Here is a 24434-nt window from a genome sequence, read left to right on the forward strand (position 1 = left end):
TTTTGTCATGGGGAACACTTAACCGTGTTAAGTGGCGAAACTCAACGTCGCGTTTTGCGTCTTTCCCAGAGCGAGGAAATGAAAATATTAAATATGCGAGCGGGAATCCACAACCCTCGCATTTACAGTCGCACACTTGTGCCCCTGCGCCAAGACGGACTCCAATGAATATGTTTATTTTTAACCACATAAATTATAGCTAATTATAAATCTACTATGTCAAATGGGATATGTACCTATGTCACAGTTCACTAGAAGAGGCTACTGGACGACTTACAGATTGCAAAACTCGATCTTTCTAAAAGATGATTGCCCGACCTGATTAATATAAAAGAATACAATTTTTTTTTATAATTAATCCACAAATAACAATGAAATCGAAGAAAATTATCTATTTTCACGTTAAATAACATACATTTAGTTATCGAATATAGAACTTCCTTTCTGAAGTGGGCTAAAAATAGAGATATTCAAGAATATTATAATGTAGTGATTTGTCACTTAATTCTCTTTTCACAAAAAGACTTAAAAATAACTGAAACACGATTATGTCAACGGATTGCGGATGTGCCCGTGTCTTTGGCGGCCGAGGCCGACTGTTCACCCGAGGGTGTGGCCGTAATGGTAAATTATGCAATAATTTTACGGTCAGCCTAATGAGTGCTATAAATCAATATGCTTTTTTTGGACCTCTTTGACAAGTGTTTTGTACTTCTAAATGCTATTAAATTTATTATATTATATTTTTTTAAAATAATATTTTTTAGAAATCGTTTATATGAGATCTTATGAAATCTATAAAATAAATTATGGTAATTGAAAATTAAGATTCTAAGCTTTCATATGTTGACAATTTGTATATCTACAAACAAAATATATTTAAAACTGAGCATGCAAAAAAGATACAAAGCACTTTTAAAAAAAGGACAAGGTATGCCTATGAAATCCACACACTCCGTTTCCTATTTTTAGCCCAATTTTCGAGAAATGTATTCCTCAATTATTTCTCCGAGTGGCAATCGAACCCATAACCGTCGCGTTTACAATCAAATCCTGTACGTATGCCACGACGGCTAAATCTTCATATTTACCTATTCTAAAATAAAAATTCAAATTCAAATCAAACATTTCAATCTCAACTCACGCAAGTAATATAAGAAGACGTTGACTTAACGTACCTCTACGCTCGTTTTCCCTGAAACGGCCTATACACCTAATGTATTTTGAAATTTATACGTTCTCACGACTCACGTCTGCTCGTCTACTTACCTTACCTCACTTTGTACTTAGAAATATTTTATTTTTGTATAAGTGTTATGGCCATTTTGATGAAATTGTTATATTTAATTGGTTTTCATTTTCTCGTTATGTCAGGCAGCGCGATGTTGCATTCCGATAATTGGGAGGACATTGTGGGTGACGAAGTGGCATATAACTAAGTTCTCTCTGTTTATTCTGCACAGTCTGGTACACTGTTGTTATAAAAACGAGACATTTCGTGGTGTCAGTCGGAACTGAGCGCCGCTCTTTGTGTCCGACAAAATGAAAATAACTCAATCCACCGACGGAGAATCGAACCTTCAATCATCGCACTAACAGACTGTCTCAATGCGCCACTATAGCCTCAACAGTCAATACATTGTCTGTAGCACAATATCCATAAAGTTGAGTATTTATAGATAGAGGTTCACATCTGATTATGAATGAGACATCTTCATATTCTAATATCCATATAAGCATAATTTGTATGTAAACCTGTTCGCGGCTAGCTGTTCTGCGGTAGAAAATAAATACTCCGTTACGTAGTTTCAGGTTTCTAGGACATCGGGACTTAGTTGAAATCCTTGAGAATGTAAACGACTATCATTTGGAACAAAATGCGAATTATTATAATATTTCAAGTGTCTAGAAGAATATTTATATGTTAATTTATATAGATTCACGCTGTATCGCGAAAATAGCAGTGTTGAGACACTCCGTTCCCTACTTTCCTTAAAATTTTCAGTATAGTGGTGTTGGTTGGCGGAACTCAATGAAGTGCTTCACCTAAATATCAGAGCAAGAAATTGAAAATATTTCACTGCCCCGAGAGGGAATGGAACCCACAGACGTTGTGCTGGCACGAAGGCCTCATAATAAAATATGGATTTGTTAATCTAAATTTATCTTTTATTGGAAACTATTTTGATGATTATTTTTAATGGAAATATTTTTTTTTTTAATAGCAAAATGATTTAAAATTTAGATTTTTTTTAAAACAGAATTTTCTTCGTAAAATCCGCTACCACCGCGTAGATATCGTAATACGGCTAACTGTGCAATGATGGAGTCACGACTAATATCTTTACACATAATGTTTGGATTAGACACACTAGATGACACTTGGAGACTCTTTATAAACAACAACAAGAAACTTTTCATGATCGACCTAGTAACCTTAATATATTTACAACATTTATAATATGTGTCACTTATTACAAAAAAAAACGAAAATATCGATACTATCAATACATAAAAGATGTCACCGAATTTCGTCATATACCTATTGATTGATGGAATCGAAAGTCATGCTTTGTTTTACTAAGGCGAGGAAATAATTTTAATATTGTAATTATTCTCGTAATCGGAGAACAAGCCCATAATTGTTGGAGATTGCACCATCTGTGTTTTTTAGCTCCACCCATATCCCGCTTATAGCAGTAGGGAACCTAGGCGGGAAGGCAGACGGAATCTAGTGTTGAGACACTTAGTTCCCCACTTGCTAAATTTTCGAAATATTGCGTGTGAAGTGGTGGACCTCAACGCTTTCCTTTGTGTACCAGAGCGAGGAAATGGAAATAGTAATAAATCATAATTCATTCCTCCGCGTGGGAATCGAACTTACAACTTGTCGCGTTTACTTTCTTACGCACGTGTAACCCTACGTTGTGACCGGCATCAATCAATCTAATATAATTTATTTTATTTGCAGTGATGTATAGTGCTTAAAATGGGCCAAACGGAGGAGCGCCGGTCGCCCGAGTTGCCGCCGCTGCCGCCACCCATACAGCCTTGCAGCGGTTACCTCGGCAATGTGAGTTTATCTTATTATTTCTTAGTTAGAGAAAATATAATATTAAATTATTTACATATAATATAAACACAAAAAATAATAATATTGAAATAATTAAGTAGCGCTAGGATAATTGCTCATTCCACATATACATATTTCCACGATATTTTAGTGAGGTTTTTTTCCCAATTGGAAAAAAAAGTCAGTCATAGAAAAACTGCTAAAGGATCATTATTCTACATTGAAACTAAAACATCTTATAACTAAGTAATCTAAATGTAATAAGAACAAAACACACAAGAACAGTTCAAAACAATATGATATTTCAACATAATAGCAGAACAGTCGATCATTTGCATCGATTATTCTCAATTTGCTGTTAAGGCGGCCAATCCGATATAGCGAGGTGTCCCACTTCACACGCCGGTTCTAGCATCATTATCATAACGTTTGGTCAAGCGAGCGTCTAAATGGAGATACGGGTTCTTCAATATAGGTATATTCTCCTTATAGTATACAGTATATTTAACGCTATCTTGGCTGTCAGGACGAGTCTGGTGGTGCAATGATAGAAAGATCTAATTTTACTCGAAGAATGACACGTAAAAAGTATAAGAAAGGCCAAAGGCTATGTATAAAGAAGTTGATTTCAGTGAACGTCGCAGAGACCGCACCGTCTGGCGCTCCGTTCTCCCTGTTTATCTTGCTAAGGATAAAGGGTAAAGCTAAAAAGAAACCTGTTCCTCCTATGTATTCAACATTCGCTATTATCATATTTAACTATCCCAAAACTGGGTAGATAATGGACATACGATAGATTCTTCCCTCACATTGATTTGAGAAAATAAAAAAATTTAATATACATTTTTATTTTAAACATATTATTATTAAAATAAAACAATTAGATATAAATCAACAATATGTTAAATCGCAGTATGTCATCGCATCACCCGTTTAAGGAACTCCAATAATTAGGCAAGAGAGACCATCTGTCTTGCTTTGCCGACTTTCTTATCGACAGCCAGTTTAAAAGCCTTAACGGTACTGCGACGAAAGTGAGGTGTAAATCAAAATGTCCCTTTCAATGTTTGCAAGAGACCAGACTGCTCTGAGACTGCTACATATTATGCGTTTTGACTTAATAACGGGAATTTATCGTTTTCTTTTTTTAATTTCACGCCGTATCCCGCTCATAGCAGGGTAAGCAGAGGGAAAATCCTTGTGTTAAGACCGCTTTTTGGCTCTTTAAAAATTGGGCCCTTTGGTCCTTTTCCCTCTGTATCTTATTTTTTATGGAGTAGGCAGAGAAAATCTAGTGTTGAGACATTCTGTTAAAACATTAGGAGTTAAGTAACGGAACCTAACTCCGCAATACTTTGTCAGAGCGGAGAAATAAAAAGAATTTACATATAAATGCTACTCCAAGTATGGATTGACACAACCCACAATCGTCGCCGCTTCTTGTATGCATCGTGATAACGTCATAAAGACCTAACGGTAATAATCACATTGAATATTTATACGTATAGGAACTGCTATAATTGTATACATAATTAGTTTTGTTTAAATATAATCTACAGTTTTTAATTAAAACGGCAATATTAGTCAAATTTGGACGATATGTTTACAAAAATTTAATATTAAATATCAATTTTAAATATGTAAATGTGATATTGTCTAATTAATAGAATCTAAATTTGATATTATTACAAATGTAGCGGACATTTGTTTTATTTAAATAATATATTCAATTTTGAGTTTATTTATTTGTTGATGAAATATAAATAAAATATCGTATAATAGATAGATTTGCTAACTAGATGTAAATCAAATTTGCTTATTGAGAAGTATTTGCTATTGTGTGAACTAAATAGAATTATTGAAAGATTTTGTTGTTTTTGTTAGATGCCAGTCGTAGCGCAGTGGCATAAGCGTGTGACTGTAAATGCGACAGGTTGTGGTCGATTTCCATTTGAGGAATGAAATATTTAATATTTTTATTTCTTCGCCCTGGTAACATCGAGGTGATCTGATGATGGAACCAGGACTCGAATAGACCTAGAGGTTACTAGTAAGCCACTCGATTTTAGGCTCTTATAAGTGCACAATATAGGCGTGTTCGTTAGTGTTTTTTTAACTATATAATTTATTGTTATTGTCATATTTAGCTTATTATACTCTTTCGTCTTCACAAACCCCTCATTTTGCGGATATACAGACAATCCTACTAACAAAAATAAAATAAATAAAAATGTTTATTCCCATGCATGTACAATAGATCGTTAGTATATAATGCACAGTCTACTCTATAATAATTTAGCTAAACGGCCAGCTCCATTACAAATCTTTCTCTCAACTAACGCTAAGAAGAAGGCCCGGGGGCTAACGCACAGATTACTCGAATACGCAATCTTCTTACGTCCATAAATTGCCCTTATTACCAGCTTTCATACTTAAAGTCTATTCATGTTGAATATTCAAAAGTAACTAGTACTTTTCTATTATATAATATGTACTTATATGTTGTATTTTTTTTAACTTCACGCTTATAGCAGGGTAGGCAGAGGGAACCTGGGAACCTAGTATTAAGACCCTCCGTTCCTACTAAGACAGTTCTGTTTCCCACTTTCCACCGAATTCTGGAGGCACTTTGCCTCAATTGTACATTAAATTTAATATTTTTTCTAAATTATCCAATTATAGTTTATATGCGCAATGTTATGTGTAGGTAAATGGCTAAGGGCAATCGCTTCAAATTTCCTGAAGACATTTCTTTAATTTCATTCGTTTCCTTTAGCTAGTTACACAAACTGCGTCGTTGACTTCTGCTACCTAGTGCACAGTAAGGTGGAAAACGAAAGGACATCATCATCTTATCACAAGTCCATTTCCGTCTGTATATCTAGTAGTATACTAAATTGTCATATAAGTAAAAAGTATGCTTCAGATTGAAATAAAAAATGTAGCTAATAAACGCGACGGTTGTGGGTTTGATTCCCATTTGAATAAATTTTACACAACTGAGTTGTGGCCATCACTATAAAGTCATGGCTATATGTATAATATATTAATTCTATTAATTATATTATTTCTACATATCTATTCTTATATTGTTTACCGATTTCGAAGACACTGGGTGTAAAGAAGTAGAGTTTATATTATGTTTATCATATAAATGACACTTTTATTTTTCTTTGTTTACAATTTATATTACAAAAGAAACAATTAATGTACCTACTTCCTAGCGACAATATGAAATATATTGTTATTTTTATTACACATTTACATCTATGTATAATCTATACTGATATTATAGAGCTGAAGATGTTGTTTGGTTGAAAGCGTTAATTACAGGTATAACTGGTTCGAATTAAAAAAAATGTTTTGGACCATGTCTGTGCATATTTAAAAAAAAAGTACATTCACCTAAAATCTTTTATCTGCTTTCTATATTTCTAAATCTCAAAGTACCCACAGTATAAGTTGAATGACCTACACTTGTTAGTACATACATTTATATTTAATAGCAACTACTCAAGATCCAGGATTAACCTATAATTTATGTAAGATTTAGTTAAGATTTTTGCAATGATGAGGTACAGCCCGCCCAGGCGTGTCGAGCTGCAAGTGTTCGTTCACACGTGTTCGCTGCGCTTCTTTCTATATTGCTTTAATTAAAGACGTATTGTATTGAAAATTCGCTGCAATTTTATTTAGACACGCACTCTTATAATATACAAGAAATATAATATTGTTATTGTTTTTTTTACACAAAAATATATTTCTCTTTTTTCTAATTCTCATCTACTTGCACATTGCTTGCTTTGCACTGTTTTTTATTGTTTCTTTGCCTCCTTGCTTTTCCCCTTATACAGCAGGATAGAAAGAACCACAATATTTCAATTATATCAATCCCTGAGTGGGGATCGAACTTAAAATCATAGCGTGTATATTTACATGCTGTACCACTGCGCCATAATGATCTTATCCAAAAATATATCATGAATATATTTAAATAAACATTTATTTTAGATACCATTTCTCAGAATCAAAAGTAATTTTAACGTGACATGATACAAAGCTTCAAATGTTACAAATCTACTTTGTATCCATTTGAAAAGTCATTAATTCTAAACTCTACAACTAATTCTCAATATATAACATGAGACGCTTTATTTTGTCATATTAATCTAATGTATCTACTGAAAACGTGACCGATGCTAAAACAATTTACAATCTAAGCTTAGAAAATAGTATTTTTTTAAAAGCTATAATAATGTGGTCATTTGTTACAGTTATGAAAAAAAAATATTGTATAGTGTATTTGATTATTCTAATTGTAAGAATGAAAAGGAAAATACTTCCACTATCTGACTTCGACTATCACAATTCCATTCGATATTTTTTCATACACTCTAATGTATACGTTTAAACTTAGTGCGTGATGCAAATAGCGGGCGGGGTAAGCTAAGATAAGCTAGTGTTAAAGCACTCCGTTTTCCACGGACCGTGCAAGTTTTGAGGAGGAATTGAACTCACAACCAATGCGCTTGCAATCCTATTTGTGCTGTTTCACGATAGCCTCTAAACCGTGTAGATAAAACATATTTTCTATAATAAAAAGCTGAACAAGTAACAATTTTAAACATACAAAATTGCACGAGAAAGCATTTGTAAGGCCAATTTCAGACAAGTTGATGGCAAAGAACGAAAGGGCCAAGTGAGCTAACGTCTACTAGAAGACAATGCAGGCCACATCACGCGCGACCTTCCATTTTCCAAGTACCTACAAGATTATGCTTATTTGCCTTTTATTTTATAGTAAACGACCAATTCAGTACCGACAGGATGCACCACGACTAGACTCGGGTCTTGCACTTTTTATGCGATAAACTGCGGATGTAATACGTAATAGTTGCCTCTCCTCTCGGCTGGAAACTTCCTTTTTTTTGCAAGCTTCATATTTCTCAACTTGAAGCGATTTAGTTTTAGTTTATATTTATTTAATATTTTTACTTATTTATACGTATAGAAATATTTATGAGTAAGTTTAGAAAGAAGGGATAGAGTAATTGTTCACATTATTGGACGCTGTAATAAAAGGACAGAACGGAAGAAACTTGAAAGAAACATTAGATTGATTTGTTTCGTTCAAGTTGGATAATGAAGGAAGAATATCCTCCAAAGATATTTCCTTTGATTTTAAAAGTTTTATTTTTCACAACACACCTTTCCAATATGGCGATTCTTAGAGTATTCTTAAAGGTTCTCTATCCACACCTTAATATGAAACAAATACCTGAAGTTGAAATAAAAATAAATAACAATATTAATAATATGCAATTATGCAACATTTTACATTTAAATTTATTTAATACTTACAGTTAGACGTACCCTCCAATATTTCAAACGACGCGCGCAAGGAACAGTCACGATCGATAACTAACGTAATATAAATATTAGAGATCTAGGGGCGTGTTCAGTCACGATGGAAAATACATCGTTAATTGTAAATGCAATTAAGGTAGAGATCTCAATTGATCGTCCCTCCTTTGCTTTATAAGGTACTACCGGGATATACCGAGTTTGTAGTAAATTTATGTTTCTTAAGTTTTGTAACTTTTGTTCTTTAAACTAATTTAAAAGTTACTGTATAACGTAGAAGAAAATGTTTTAAATTAACTGTTATATAGTACGCTAAAAATTTACGTCCGCCCAACTTATATTAAGATATTTCATAAAAAATCTTGCTTCATATTTTTTTACTTCTAAATTATACGAAATTTCCTGCACTTTCAACACAAATACAAATATATTAAATTAAACATACCTATGACTTGCAACAAAGTCTATCTTTAATTAGATAGAGAATAAAAATCCATATAAAACAAAGCTGGTAAGTAGAGACCACACACGCTATCTAACAGTAATGGCGATCGAACGCCGATAGTGCCTTACGATAGAAAACGGGATGGTGCAACAATTAGCATCTAGCCACTTGGTGGGTCCTGTTCTCACACACTTGGATTGTCCTGGTCCCATGCACACTTTACGTATGATCAAATAATGTATAAGATTTCGAGTCTTTTTATAGCTTTTACGTATACAATAAAAATTTTGAGGCCAGGCGTGGCGCAGGGGCACAAGTATGAGACTGTAAAAGCGACAGGTTGAACTGTCAGTTCCCACTCGAGGAAATTAAATATTTAATATTTACATTTCCTCGGTAACGGTAACGAGGCAAAACGCGGCGTTAACTTACGCCACTCAACACGCAGTGCTTCCAGTATTCGGCTTCCAGTATTCAGAAATGATATGTTTATGACAAAGAAGCCTTTGTAAATGCGTAAAAGATTTATCTAATTTAAAATTAATTTGAATTTCAAACGCAGTGAAGTTAAATATTTATAAATAACTACAGTTAAGTAATAACCATAGTTACTCAACAAATCCACTTTTAAAATTTACAATCATATAAAAGTTTAAGCCGTAAGAGGACAACCTTTCACATTTTGTACAAAAATCCTATAAAAACTGCGTATTACGAATTAGTACCGTTACCTTTGATAGAGCGTGAACGAATGTAATACGTATCCGTACTCATTAAGATACGATACAAAAAAATTATTCCAAGATAAACAGCAGCACCTTCTTTTTAAAAATATATGTAATAAACAATTATATTCTGACTATTCACAATTGTTTTTTTTTAACCTTCACGCTGTATCCCGCATTTAGCAAGATAGGCGGAGGGAAGCAAGTGTTAAGACAGTGCGCTCTATCATCTTCTTTCCACTTCTAAATATTCCGTGTTGAGCGGCGGAAATAATCGCTTCGCTTTATCTTGTTATTAGAATAATGAAATGATAAGTATTTTTTTCAAGTGGGAATCGAACTCATATCCGCCGCGTTTACAGTCACACGCACGTATCTATTACGCCACGACGGATTAAATACATATGTAGATAGGATACGAAAATTTCAGAATATTATAATTTTAGAAGTATATGTAGAAGAAGTCATCATCGTCGTCGATGTCGACACGAATTTTAGAAGTTCAGAAGAGCAAACGGTAAGTGGCTTTTAAAATAAATCACAATATTTAGGGCAGTGCAGACGAAAGAATTATAGCTTCCGCATTCACGGGTTTACGGTAGCTATATTTTAAAGTAATCTCTTCCAAATGCGTGTTCTTAGTTAAATTATATATTTTAAAGTGATAATTAATATTTACAATGATGAGTCTGTTCTTATTGTATTATTAAATTATGTCTACTCTGATTTAGTAATATTCTGGACGCTGGGAGGAACAGAGGGAACCTAGTGTTGAGACATCTTTTGCGTTTTGAGCGCAGAAATAAAAATAATTTAGGTATATTAATTTTGTCACTCAGCGTACCGCCGTCACGGATGTCAAACTCACAATCTCTTTGATTGACGTAAGAACGAACGAATGACTATATATTCGATTCGCGTGACATTATTATGTCAAACATAAATAATTATCTTCGAACTCGGTTAATATAGTACAGTAGGCTTATAGGCTTGTGTCTCTGATTGTAGATCATGATTGTGTTATACGCTTTCTGATTTGTTTTAGTAGTATTTTTTAGCTTCACGCTGTGGCTTCTAAATAGTAGGGTAGACACAGGGAACCTGGGAACCTAGTATTATGACACTCTTTTACGCCGAGTCAAGGCAACACAATGGCCTGTACCAGAGAAAGGAAATGAAATAGAAAATTAAATATTTAATTACCCCGAATAGGAATCGAACCTACAACCTTTGCGTTTACACTTTACAATATCACATTTGTGGTTATCGCTTCCTAGTTCAGAATTATAATGTAGTCGCATTTGTTTGATTTTTTTTTTATGTAATAGTCTATGTAAGAAGTCGGAGAGAGGTGTGAGTTCAAAGGTTGCAATCATCGACAATATAAATATTTATACTTATTTTCGCTATATTTATATTTATTATAATATAAATATTTATACGTATTTTCTTGCACAGACTCTATGCGGTTTATATCCGTTTTCTTATAAAATTAAATAGAATCATAATATAACGGATGACATTCCGAAATTGTGAAAATGAATAAATTTTTGGTAAAAGCAGGATTTAAGTTGTATAAAAAAATGCTTAAAAGGCTTCTTTCACATAAAAAAATTTTACACGTCGCAAACTACGCCTACTCTTATCCTTTTGTGTCCAAGATTTATATATTTTATGGAGCTTTTTTGCATAATCAATAAAAATTTAAAACGTTAGCTATAAATTAAGTATATTAATATTTTTGTGTCATTAAAATTAAGAAATAAAGCGTGGCGTTAGGTTACGTCACCTAACACACAATTATCACCAGTTGTTGAGTAGTGAATTTAAACCCCACCTTTGTCCTCATCCAACCAAATAAACATTTATGAAATAATTATTGAAAAGGAAGTAATATCTCATTCTTACGAAAACTATGTAGGTATCTACACCTTAAAAAGTACCTTGGTACTTCTTATTGAAATACGTACAGTATATCTCGTTTATAATAGCAGTTCAAAATTGGAATCGAGTCAAGTACTGACACATTGGCATAGTTTGGTTTACGCACGAAACGTTTACATGCAATAAAATATATGGAAATTCTTTTTTTAGTATTGTTTATTATTGTATTTTATAGAATCATATAGTTACTTCTTCTTGAAGGTTTTTTCATTTAGTCGCACTCAGAGGCATTGATTAGTGCTTAGTTGACATTAGATCCTAATATATTATGTATTGACGTCGCACAGGGCTGTAAAATATACTGCTTCTCAAGATTGCAAATTAGTTTTTTTAAGTCAACCAAATAAATGTCCAGAATTTAAATAAGCAAACGACTTAGAGTTACAACTAAGTAACTCTAAGTCGTTTGCTTATAAATACATTATAAGAATTTTCTACGAATTTTTAAAACCTCACAAATTCTGTACAAATATTTACACAATAGATGAACCCCTACCACACCCTCTCTATTGAACCAAATTCTAAAGCACAGACGTCTCGCTTCATGTTACGGTCACTTTCGATCTTCTTTCTTGATGAAAAATGGATATTTTAAAGTCCATTAAAAAACTCACGTTATGCTAAAACGTGTTTTGTAACAGCGATCACTTGGCAAGTGAAAGTGGGGTTACAAATAAAAAAATGAACCAACGATTGTACCTACAATGAAAGCTTGTGTTTCTATCTGTATCGTAATTTGCAAAGTCATATTACAGGGTATATTATGCTTAGTTAATATTATTTTTTTTGTTATGTTTATATTGCCTAGTAATACTTCCTTACTGAAGACTTAAATAATAAGTATAACATGTTTTGTCTATACATATTTGATATTGAAAAAAAAAAGAAACGTTGGTTTTAATGAAAAATATTTACTCTATAACACAATTACAAATAGCTTTATTTTAATTCTATTCAAAATTGGCATAGCAGGGTAAGCAGAGAGAACCTAATGTTATAAAACAACCTATTCTCCGCTTTTTATTTGAATTAAAGTCCCGGTGTGCTCAGCGTAGCTTGGCAAATCTGCATGCTGGGGGGTGGTGGCTACAGTTGTGGGTTCGATTTTTTAATTACATTAGTTTATATATTTTATTAGATTTACCTACCATGACTTATTTATAAGATTTTTATAACATTGTGGAAACAGTAAAAAAATTGTGAAATATTTTAGCGAGGTAACATACTACTTGCAAGGTACTAAAAAAATATTGTTTAAATAAATTTACTAATCGTGGCCACCGCGACACATCTTTACTCGTACATAAATCGTGATCTCGGAGATCGAATTCAATAAAGAAACAATCACGATATGACCTGCAAATGCAACTTACTTGAGAAAGTTTTGATGTATTTTAGCTTTTAAATGTATAAGTATTATTTTATTTTACTCTCAAAGTAGATTAACTTTAAACTGGTAAGACAATTGAGTCGCAGTGAAGCACCATCTCGTTGTAAAAGAAATTTTTATTTTCACTCTCTGGTAACCAAAGCGCGGCGTTGAACTCTGCCTCTCAACACGTAATTTTTTGAAAATTGGCCGATACGTGAGGATCGGAGTATCTTAACACTGGAAAACTAGTTTGTTATTGCTGAAAGTCATATAATACGAATAGAATTAGCAGTGAACTAAGACTATTTAGTAAAAAAATTGAATGGAAAAGTGGAAAAAAATATACTCTATATAATACTTTAAATAATTTTTTATGACAAAATAGTATTGCTATTCTAAAATATATAGTAAAATAACAATATTTATACGTGAAAGCTCGACCGCCGCCGGCTGTAGTGTACTGGGACGCGCTATGAAGGCCACAGCGAAAGTTCATTAATTGCCCGACACTGGACACCCGACACCCGACACTCGACACTCGACGGTCAAGTGCACTCGATAGCACCTGAACTGTGTTTTTATACGCTTTTTATTGTGCTTAAGATATATTTGACGCCTTTTTTTCAAAAATCGGTGGGAATTAGTTAAAAATCTAGGAAATAATGTATAAAATGTTGTTTTACTTAGTAAGAAGTAGTATGTTATGTTTTTAATACTTGTTCTCCCTCCTTTTTCCATTTTCATAGGATTTTTGAGGATTCCCTCTTGGTACTCCCTTACACTCCCTAAGGTGTGCCAAATTCCAACCTTCTAAGTTTAATAGTTTCGTCTATGCAATATGTGTCTGAAAAGTTTTATGTGTATGTAATTCAGTAGATAAAGTATAAGCTGTTAGTAAGACAAAGAGTGTTACTTACACAAGCCAATTGGTAAATTATTAGTAAACAGTATAGAAAATAATTTTAGTAATAACGAAAATCCCGCTGCAAATTAAATCTAAAAATAAATTTAAATAACGGCACAAGGCATTTTTCAATCAGTTAATTTTGGTCTTCCGGAATTTCTTATCGGGATGTACGTTTTACAGTTATGTTCTGCAAATTACTTTACAGTTAAAAAGAAACAACCAGGAAAAAAGATTTTTCCTTATTATTTTCTTAAAGTTTTTTTGTTGCAATGTTTTGAAAATCACACAGAGACCCGCAAATGGAGTGTCTTAACACTATATTTCCTCTACCTCTGGTATATTCCAAATACAGTAAAATTAAAAGAAGCTTAACTACCGTCCATACAATAATTTATCACATAATTAGTGAGATAATCTAAACTACGTACATACATTTAGATCCTCTAACCAATAAATAGCCAATATCTGATTTCCACATCAGGGCTTTCGCGTTTCGCGAAGCTTTATTATATTCATCGTTAGGCACTTGTCGCTGCTGACGGTACTTCATTAGCTGGCATTGTATAATCCAATTAACGCACAAAAGGACTATATATACATTTATCTATATATAAGACATATATAGGTAAATTGTTTAGAAAGTAGTGTTTGTTACGTTTGAGCTTGTTTTTACTCAGTTATATGTGTTCTTGTTTGTTTATTGTAATCGAGTGTTGATAATCTGATATAGTTGAAATTGTAATAACTTAATCATATTCGTTAGTATTATCGTGAGACCAGTCATGGTACAGGAAAGAAATTTATATTTAATATTGTTATTTCTTAGCTCTGGTGACGAGGCATAGCGAGGTGTCGCCACTCAACACACAATGCCACTCATCCAGAATTCCCCGGAAATTGGAGAACGGAAATTTCTTAATGGGAATCGAGTGTCTACGTTCCTAGGTTCCTACCCTCTCTGCCTATCCTGTGCGGGATAGAACGTTAAACTAAAGAGAAAAATATATCATTGTAAGGTTCTGGTACTGAACAAGAAATATCTCAGAAACAGGCGATAGACTGGTTAAAAAAATAAATCAAAATATAACTACCCTTAACATTTTCTCGTATGTTATTTTTGAAAACATTTTTATAATCTAACCGTATTATACTAATCATATTTATATCCTTTTTAAAACACAAGGTTTCGTTTCACAACACTTGTTAAAAAATCATGTACGTAATATGTATGTATATACTAAACATACGACCACACGCTTTTTACTTTCTACCTCGAAGCTTACATAGGTGTTATTTGTTTATTATAAGTGTTCATCTAAGAATTATATTATCATATCTTATAAGGATGTTTAGATTTGTTTTATTGTGTGTTGAATGGCGGATCTCAACGCCGCGATTTGCCTCAGTTTATATAGACGCTTGTGCATAATTATAGAAATTTAAATAAAAAAGCAGCGTAGGCAGGGAAACTAGTGTTAGGGCATTCTACTCACTCTAGATGCAATTTTCGAGACACTACAGTGTCTGATTAAGGGCGGAATTGAACGCTGCGCTGTTTACCAGAGCATAGGAAAATAAAATTTAAGCATAATCACCCTCCGAGTGGGGTTTGAACCCACAAGTATCATGACGGCCTCAAGCAATATACATATTTCTCAATATTCTCAAGTGCTTTTTTTTGTTTAGTCAACCGTTATAAAGTCAATACGTTAAATAATATTAAGGAACACAAACATACTCAGTAATATGTAAGTAACTTGAGCCTTGCACTGCCGTTTAGTCATAATTTACATTTAATTTTAATATACAAACAAATTTTTGTTGTTTTTGTGTGGTGGGTCATTGTCCTGGTTTTTTTTTTCTTATTGGCTTGTCCTAATTATATTAAATTAAACAAGGTAGATTTCAGATAAATTTATTGTATTTTTGATTTTAAATTCAATGCTTAATAAATTTTTATTATTTGATGTTAAAATAAAAGAAAAAACATAGAATATGTACTTTTTGACATTTATTTACTGTATAAGTTGAAAAATTGCTTCTACAAGATCAATTTATCCATGTCAGAAGATAAAGACCTAAATTCATTCATGCTTTTATTTATCACCAGAACGAATAAAAGAAAATAATTGATTCCACCGAGTACGAATCGAACCCACAACCAGCGTATTTAAAACCAAACGCTCTTCCAGGGCGCCTACATCTACTCAAAATTTTCATTTTATTAGAATGAAAACAATGAAAAATGAGCATAAAAGATAAAACAAAACATATTTGTACTACAAGTAGTTTGGATAATATTTCCATACTATATTAAACGATTACAATTGCATACATTCCAAACGTAAAGCTCTCGTGTAAAAAGTTTAACAATGAGTATTGTCTTGACGTAATGCGGATGTACACCAGTACGGGCACGGTGGTAGTGGTAGCTGGAGGTTTACATTGCATTCTTCAAATTCTTGTCCTGATAAAGAACTGAAAGAGAAAACGTCAGTCTATCTATATATATGGTAAAATATGTTTATTTTTAACAATTATTTATATGTATTAAGAAAATTTATGTTATGTTTAAATGTAAAAAAAAAATTTTTTTAGAAAGAACAGTTAATATAAAATTGATTTACCAACTCTGCCAACTTGCATCATGCAAGCGATATTTAATTATAATAATTAAATCTCTTCTCAGTTATATCTTATTATGATCGATTGAAGAAATTTGATGATCCTCAATCATAACTTTGCAGTTAAAATTTTTACTGATATCGAATAACCTTGATATTAGATCATTTAAACCATTGCGTATTAAATGGCGAAACTTAACGCCGTTTATTATTAATTTTGTGAAAATCATTTATTGTTTAATTGTTAATAATTAATAAATAGTAAATTATTAAATTAATTTAATCAGGCTATTGTGACACAGCGGCTCAGAATCTAACTTTAAAAAGACAAACCGAGGCATTAAGCACCACCACTCGCAGTCGACACGCCATGTCTCGATGATTAGGCGGAACGTGGTGAGCTAAAATGTCTGACATTAGGTTCCTTGTGCCTACCATGCTATATTCGGGATACAAATGAGTATAATAATATAGTTATTGAATTGCTGGAAGCAACAACACATGTTAGCAAAATATTAAACTGTAATAACAGTAATTTATATGAATATTTAGTATTAGATACTATAAATGGGTAGCTTACATTAGAGCACTAATAGTACCTAGTTACAACGCTTCCGGCGTAACTCAAGAACAATGGTCCGGTTGATATATTACTGGTATTTTTTATTTGAAACTGCTGCTTTTACTGTTGAATATTAATTATGATCTTATCAATTTGTGTTGTGTTCCCATAGTTTCTTTGTTTTAGGAAAATAATTTTGTTTCATACTATTTGGTATCTATTCAATTGGTTCAATAGGTTACGGTCGACTGTACTTTAAATGTGCATAGTAATTTACATATGGAACTAAAGTTCTTAAATGTATAAGATTATGCTTTAGAAATATAAGTACTAATAAAAAAACATTAGTGTTACGTACACTGCTATAATTATATATTTAAAATATTTTTTAAGCAATTTACTTTCAAAAATAGTAAAAGCAATAGATTTTATGAAATTCGACAGGTAACAATTATATATAATTCTTTGTTTTCCTATTTTTTTGTTTTATTAATTAACACACACACTTTCTAGCATTTAAGTTAGAAACAGTTGAATTTTGTTCACAATATAAATTGTATGAGATAGTATCTTATCATCGAGATACACGTCAAATCTATCCGTGCAAGATCGCCTGTCACGACGCGACGTGAACCATGGCTGTCGGACGGGCGGACTTGTGATTTATTAAAATTATGCGTTTTAAATATTTTAGCCAATAAATGTTCTGTATCCCGTACAGCAGGATAGAGAGAGGAACCCGGGAAGCTAATGGTAAAATACTGGTTTCATGTTCTCATTAAAACACTTCCGTTCCCCACTATCGGCTAAATTTTAGAGGCATTGTTGAATGAAGAATAGAAGTTGAATGACTGAACTCATCGCCACGCTTTGTCTCTTTACCAGAGCTATAAAAAACTGAAAATATTAAATATTTCTTTTTCTCGAGGGGAAATTGAACTCACAACCTGTCATGTTTAACATCGTAGGAACATGCCTCTGCCCTCAAAAAAGTTACTATCAATTAAAAAAATATCTTTTACATCAGCAATTATATGTTATTATACTGAAATATATATATAGTAACATGTGAAATACTTTTGAAATCGATATTCTAAACAATTTGCTCAATGTAGCTAATGCTATAAAACTTAACGAGCTGTTCGCACGGACTCGCCGCACGCCTACGACATCAAAACGTTATATAAATTGTGAATACTATACGTATATTGTTCTGAAAATCTTCGGTAACGGTGGATGGTTGGTATACGAATATCTATATAGAGATGATAAATCAATAAGTACAGTTCGCGAGTTTTTAACTAAGCTTTGCATTTGGGTGAGTAAATATTAAAGTAAAGCTAGAATTTTTTTTAAAAAATAAAGTTTATTATTAGAAATCAACAAAAAAATAAAAATAAAAAAAATATCAAATCTTGTACGCCGGACATTGTATCCTCATAATCTTTCCGTTATATCATCAAGAATAGTGGTTCGTCCACGAAATTTGTTTTTCTTTTTTTATGCTTGAAATAATAATAAAGAAAATAATGTTGTCACCTGCTCGGAAAGGTTCTTCAGTTCTGCCGAGAAGAGATGGCAAGAAACTCGACAGTTGTTCTTTTCAATATAAAATTTCCATTTATATGGAAAAATGCAGCTTTTCTGAATGGGGACCAAATGCCGCGATAGCCATATACAAAAGAAAGATAACATCATAACATTGAAATAGGGTCGTCAGGAAAACTACGTTTAATATACAAAAGGCTCTAAAGCATAAATTCAAATGAGTGTGTAAACCGGCGAGGAAGTTAGCTCTGACCCATCGGGACCGTTATGTTCTGAAGTCCAAACAATTGTTGGACGTGTCTCAATCACGACTAAGGGAAAACGCACATTGTGGACTAAAATGTGAGAAGGTATTTTAAATTACATTAATAAATAATCCTTTATAGATTACACATACATTAATAAATAATCCTGTAGTATCATTTATAATGTATGTGTTGAGGCCAGTCGTGACATGGGGTCACAAACGTGACACAACGTGACACAACGTGTGGGTTCGATTCCCACTCGAGGGAAATTTTGAAAATTTCGACGAAACAGCCTCTGTTTTGTCGATTGCTCAAAGTTTGACTATTTTTGCACAAACTCATAAGAATTAATGAGTATCTTTATTCCCTAATCTTTTCAATATCTGTACCTAATTAGTTGCCTTGCAATGACGTCATAAATCCTATTACTGACTATATTGGGGTACAGTGGTACTTACTGTATTCGTTCTCTAATGTCCGCCTATTTTAAATATATATTTAATGTCATAATCTGCTTATATCATGTTATATTTTAATACCACAATTCTTTAAAATGTTTGTTTTAATAATTTAAAATTGAAACATATTGCAAAAAGCGAAAACGAATTTTGAGTGGCACTTACAAAGTGTTAATACGTAAGCTAATTAAGTATTTAAGGCGCCGGAAACATTAAAGTCACGTTTCGCGGTTATATATTTATTGATTTATAATTAAAATATTAACATATTGAAAAAAAATGGTGTACTAATCATTTCCGGTTATCACATACTTAATGAGCAAGTGGCGTCTGTATAAGTTAAATTATTAAACTCTTGTGTAATAAGAACATGTTTAAAAGAGATTTACTGATTTGTAAAATAAAAAAAAACAGCTTCAGTGGTAACTTAGTGTCAAGTCACTCTGTTCCCCAATTTCACTCCTCAAGATAAATCAACCTTTTAGTAAAAATTTTTAAAGCATATATGAAGGTAAATTTCACAGTAATACTTTTAAACGTAGTATATAATACTTGCACTTGACTTGTATTGGTTTATAGTTATATAGTTATAAGTTTATAAAATTTGATTTTCAAAGTACCAGGTATTTCTATAAGTGAATCGAACCCACAAACCGTCGCGCTTACTGTAGCCACATGCTGCCCCTGCGCCACAACTGGCCTCTTTAGGCCTAATTTAGTCATTATTCTGAGAATGCGATCCTTATACATATATCTAAAATCACGGCGGCTCATTAGACTACAAAAATGCTAAACAAGCAGTCTTGTAACCAACCTTTTCCTGATAAGCTCCTTTGGTCCTTGTTTTTACTTGAAACCATTATTCATTAGTACTTAGCAAGTCTAAAGGTTTAACCTGAAGTTCTACTGTTTCCTTCCAAGAATATCAGGGTTTCGTGTGAATAGACTATTTATCAAATGGACCTAGTGCCTTCTGTGGCACTCATTGTATGGAAATAGCTCAAAGTGATGAATCGTTGACATCACTGTCTCAGATAAATGTTGTTGGAAACTCTAAATGGAATGATAGTGGGTTCGGTTCTTACTCGGAGGTAATTTTGAATTTAAACAAATCCATTCTTTATTCGGGAAAAAAGCAAAGAGCAACGTTGAGTTTCAACATTTACATAATAATGCCTCTGCGTGAACGCAAAATGATCAACCCTTAGCCCTGTACTTATAACTCTCAATTCTAAGATATATCACACCTTTAGAATTATAGAGACCTTTTAAAAACATCAAGTTTTGGGAAACGTCAAATAAACATGTGTACAATTACGTTTTTGTACAAAAATTAGGCTTACAAAATCAGTTTAGATGATACACTAGTAAATTCTTCTTAAATTAATTGTTCATTTATTTATCTATATATCTTTTTTCTTTCTTAAAATCAAGGTTCTATTTGTATCACTATCATTCTAAAAGTGCGATATCTTGAGATGTCGTATTCATTTATAGATTATTGAAACGACATCTCTAGATCGATCTCAGAGTTGAGAATTGAGATTTATAAGCACGGACCTTAGAAGTTATACACAAAAAAGTGGAATAAGTACATGTAATAAAAACATCTAAATCTATATTTTAATTTGAGTTATTACGAGAAGTCATATTGACAAAGATAGCCGATGCAATTTCTAAAGTGCAATGATAAAAATAATGAATGGTTCACGCAGTGCAGCAATTTGTTTGATTGCGAGCAGATAAAGAAATAAAATGTTGCCCACAAATAGGTATCTAGTATCATTTGTCTGGGGCGAAGTATCTGAGAAATGGATGCTCGCGGACGACCTATCTACGTACTATTTGTAACAGTACATTCGATGTAGGTATACGTGTAGTGTCTTGTTTTTATTTTATTTGGAAATGGATTTGAACTTGTAGTTACGTCTAGGTGTATATATTTTTATTATCTAGATATTTTTTTTAAAACGTATTAAAATTGAACGTAGAGGAATTTGAATCCGCGCCTCTTTTAAATCGTCCCAGTGCTCTGAATACTAAGCCATAGGGTCAATCTATTGTATGTGTATCAAGTTATGTCGAACTTGTTGTATGCTTATTACAAGTTATTTACGTTTTTAGCATCTTTGTAGGAAAATTTTTACAAATTTCCGCTAAATATTTGTAACATTTCAGAGGGCTCGGACGGATTCTTGAAAACTCTGGCGCGATTTCAAATCTCGCTACTCTCAAATTTTTTATACGTTTTCAAAAAAGTATTTCTTTTCCTAAGTGTGGAATGACACCTTAAAAATATTAAATATATATAGCACATACTAAAAATACGGTATTTCTTTTCAACATGTGAAATAAAAGTAAAAGTAACGGTTATTGACGATAAATCTTAACATAATGTTTCTACTTATTTAAAATTATCATCTAATATTATACAGTTGTTTGAAATTGTCTCAAAACAACAAGTCTAAACTGAACTAATCGTGACCGAAACTCACGAATTTTTCACATTTCCACGAGTCCTGCAGTATCGACATTCGCTGTCACACACGCTACTTTAAATTTAGTGTCATATTTTAACATAATTTATTAACAAAATGGATGTTTTTTTTTTTGGTTTCTTATTTAAATTACGGAGATATTAGTTATAGCCATTTTCCTTTATGAGCATTATATTGATATGTACTGCGTAACTTAACGCCGCTTTAAATCTAATTATTAAAGAACATGAGGTATTGTTTTTGGAATATAATGTAAACCTACAATAATTAGTTCGTTCTTATTAATAAAATATTAACAGCCCAACATCTATACTATTAAGAAATCGTAAAAGATTTCGCAAAAAGATTTTACACGCTACCTACCTCATACCTCCTCCTACCTCCTCTTATATGAGAAAACCGTAATCTAAGATTTTGTAGCAATAAATATGTGTGGTAAATGCTAATTAGAAACAGTTTACATGCAAATAGGTTATGGTTTGCGTTTTACAGATAGATAGATAGATAGATAGATAGATAGATAGATGCATGGATACGATAAGTGTTACGATCGAGCAGGATCATTGATTTAGATACAATCGCATCGTTTTATACTGAAACAGAATAACCTATTTGTGTTCTCTATTTAGATTGGTTTGTATTGTGTGGATATTATATACCTATTATGTAAAAATAAATATTGTGAAAGTGATTTTTAGTATATCAAAGCTATGTTCTTCAAGGTGTATTATTTTTTTATAATAAATGTAACGACGAGTAAATCATGTGGTAGAAACGAATAATAATTTAATGATAAAATATAAAAAAACTAATTGGACGAAACTAGTGAACAGGCCCCAGTTTTAGTAGTTGTTAAGAAGCAGAATTCAACTTGGTGTCTAACTAAAGCTCAAGGTTTTGTATATTGTATATACATATGAGTGAAAAAAAATATATTATTTACAAATTAAAAATACATTATTATGTTTGTATAATTATATTTTTTGTAGTGAAACAGAACTATTATATGGCATAGATTCTTGTTACCGTAACTATGCTGCTCTGTTTGTTAACTCACGTTTACTTCAAATTCGATTTTCCCATCTATCTACAATACATTAAGAGAGTAAAATTTTTAGAAAACAGTATATGAGCGACCATTTCGTCACGGAGACCAAACAAAAGAAAAAAGAGCTTAAGAGAAAGTCGTATCTTTTTATCAGATAGATACAATAAAAGATTGTTATACTCGCATATATAAAATAAGAAAAGAAGGTGTATAATAAAATACATTAGCACTTTTAAGGATCCGCGCGGGAATCACTAGAAAGTTGTCATAAAAACCGGATTAACGACGAAATGTGCCGAAACCCTGCAGCTCCAACCACGTGAGAATTCTGAGTTCGTGTACAAGCTATCTTGTAATTAGCTTACTCATTTCTAGGTATAATTAGGTAAAGTTGATGTCCTTGTCGTGATTCTTTAGGGTATTATATTTTTTGTATATATCTATGTAATATTTAAGCTATAAGTTATTTTCATATGTAGGAGAACACACAAAACAAAACTATACAAGTAAATGTGTCAAAATACAATATATATACTTTTAATGTATATTAAGTAAGAATTGCTATACCCCTATAGACATAACAAATAAATTATTAGCAGGATAGATTTTTTTTATAGAAACACGAGTTTTCTTTCTACTCATTTTCATTACGTTTCGAAAATTGATAGAATTTTCTTTTATATATTCAATCGAATCAATTATATCACGCTGCTAGCGTGAAGCTATAAAAAATCTTTTAAGCCCAGTGGAATCTTTGTACAAATAAAATATTTAATTAAATAGACAGACTTATAATTAGTTAACGATAAGCGACTGAAGTGAACCTTGTGGCCTAGAATAAGACGTATTAAGTTTCAGTATAAAAGTTCAAGTTCGTTTTCCTATTGTAAATATGGAAATCTATTACAATAACGAAAATGAAAAAATATGTTGTGTTAAGTCATTATAAGAATAAGTGATGGTTGTGGGTTCGATTAATTCTCATCAACGTTTCGAATTTAGGCGGATGGCGAACAACGGTGTGTTTTACCACTATCTCTCTGTCTATCCTATGAGAGACAAATTGTAAGACTGAAAAAAATTTTGATGTAATTGCTTATTTTTCGTGTTATTTAACATATAAATGGATATATTATATATTATGTAACACATATAAGTAAAAATTATATTCCTTACATAAACTTATCTAAGATTTAGGATGTATATTTATTTATTAAAATTTAAATCCATTTCCTTTGCCTAAAAGAATCGGCAGGTGATTGTAATAAGCGTTATCGAGTCATTCTTTTGGCAATGTGTTTATTTTTTTATTTATTCAGCCTTTTAGTTTTTAATCTCTATCTCTTATCTTTTATCTCTTTTATCTATAATAAAAAAGTGAAAATATTTTGTCTGTACATTTAGTATTTCTGACTGAAATGGATAGAGGGACACTTAAAACAATAATAGAAAGCAAAAATATTGCTTTTGAATTTCTTGTCTGTATCATATTATTTTTAAGGAAAATTGTTTCAATAATACTCGTATCTATAAATGATACAGTCGACATCGCCTTTTTGTACCTATTTTTATCCTATTGTGGCTATAGACACCAAAAGCCTATGAGCATTTTTGTATT

General features: G+C 32.0%; 1 protein-coding gene across 3 annotated transcripts in view; it reads left to right on the top strand.

The window, feature by feature from the left end:
* LOC146529164 (uncharacterized) overlaps positions 1-24434 on the top strand; it is a 90234-nt gene that overhangs the window by 12212 nt on the left and 53588 nt on the right. For all 3 annotated transcript variants that reach the window (XM_085201630.1, XM_085201631.1, XM_085201632.1), the window contains exon 2: positions 2972-3073. In XM_085201630.1, the coding sequence (XP_085057756.1) occupies positions 2990-3073 (84 nt within the window). In that variant the 5' untranslated portion in view covers positions 2972-2989. The remainder of the gene's footprint in view (positions 1-2971; positions 3074-24434) is intronic.

This window comes from Heliconius melpomene, chromosome 18, assembly GCF_056956725.1.
Source record: "Heliconius melpomene rosina isolate 202511_hmr_F chromosome 18, ASM5695672v1, whole genome shotgun sequence".
NCBI classification, from domain to species: Eukaryota; Metazoa; Arthropoda; class Insecta; order Lepidoptera; family Nymphalidae; genus Heliconius; species Heliconius melpomene.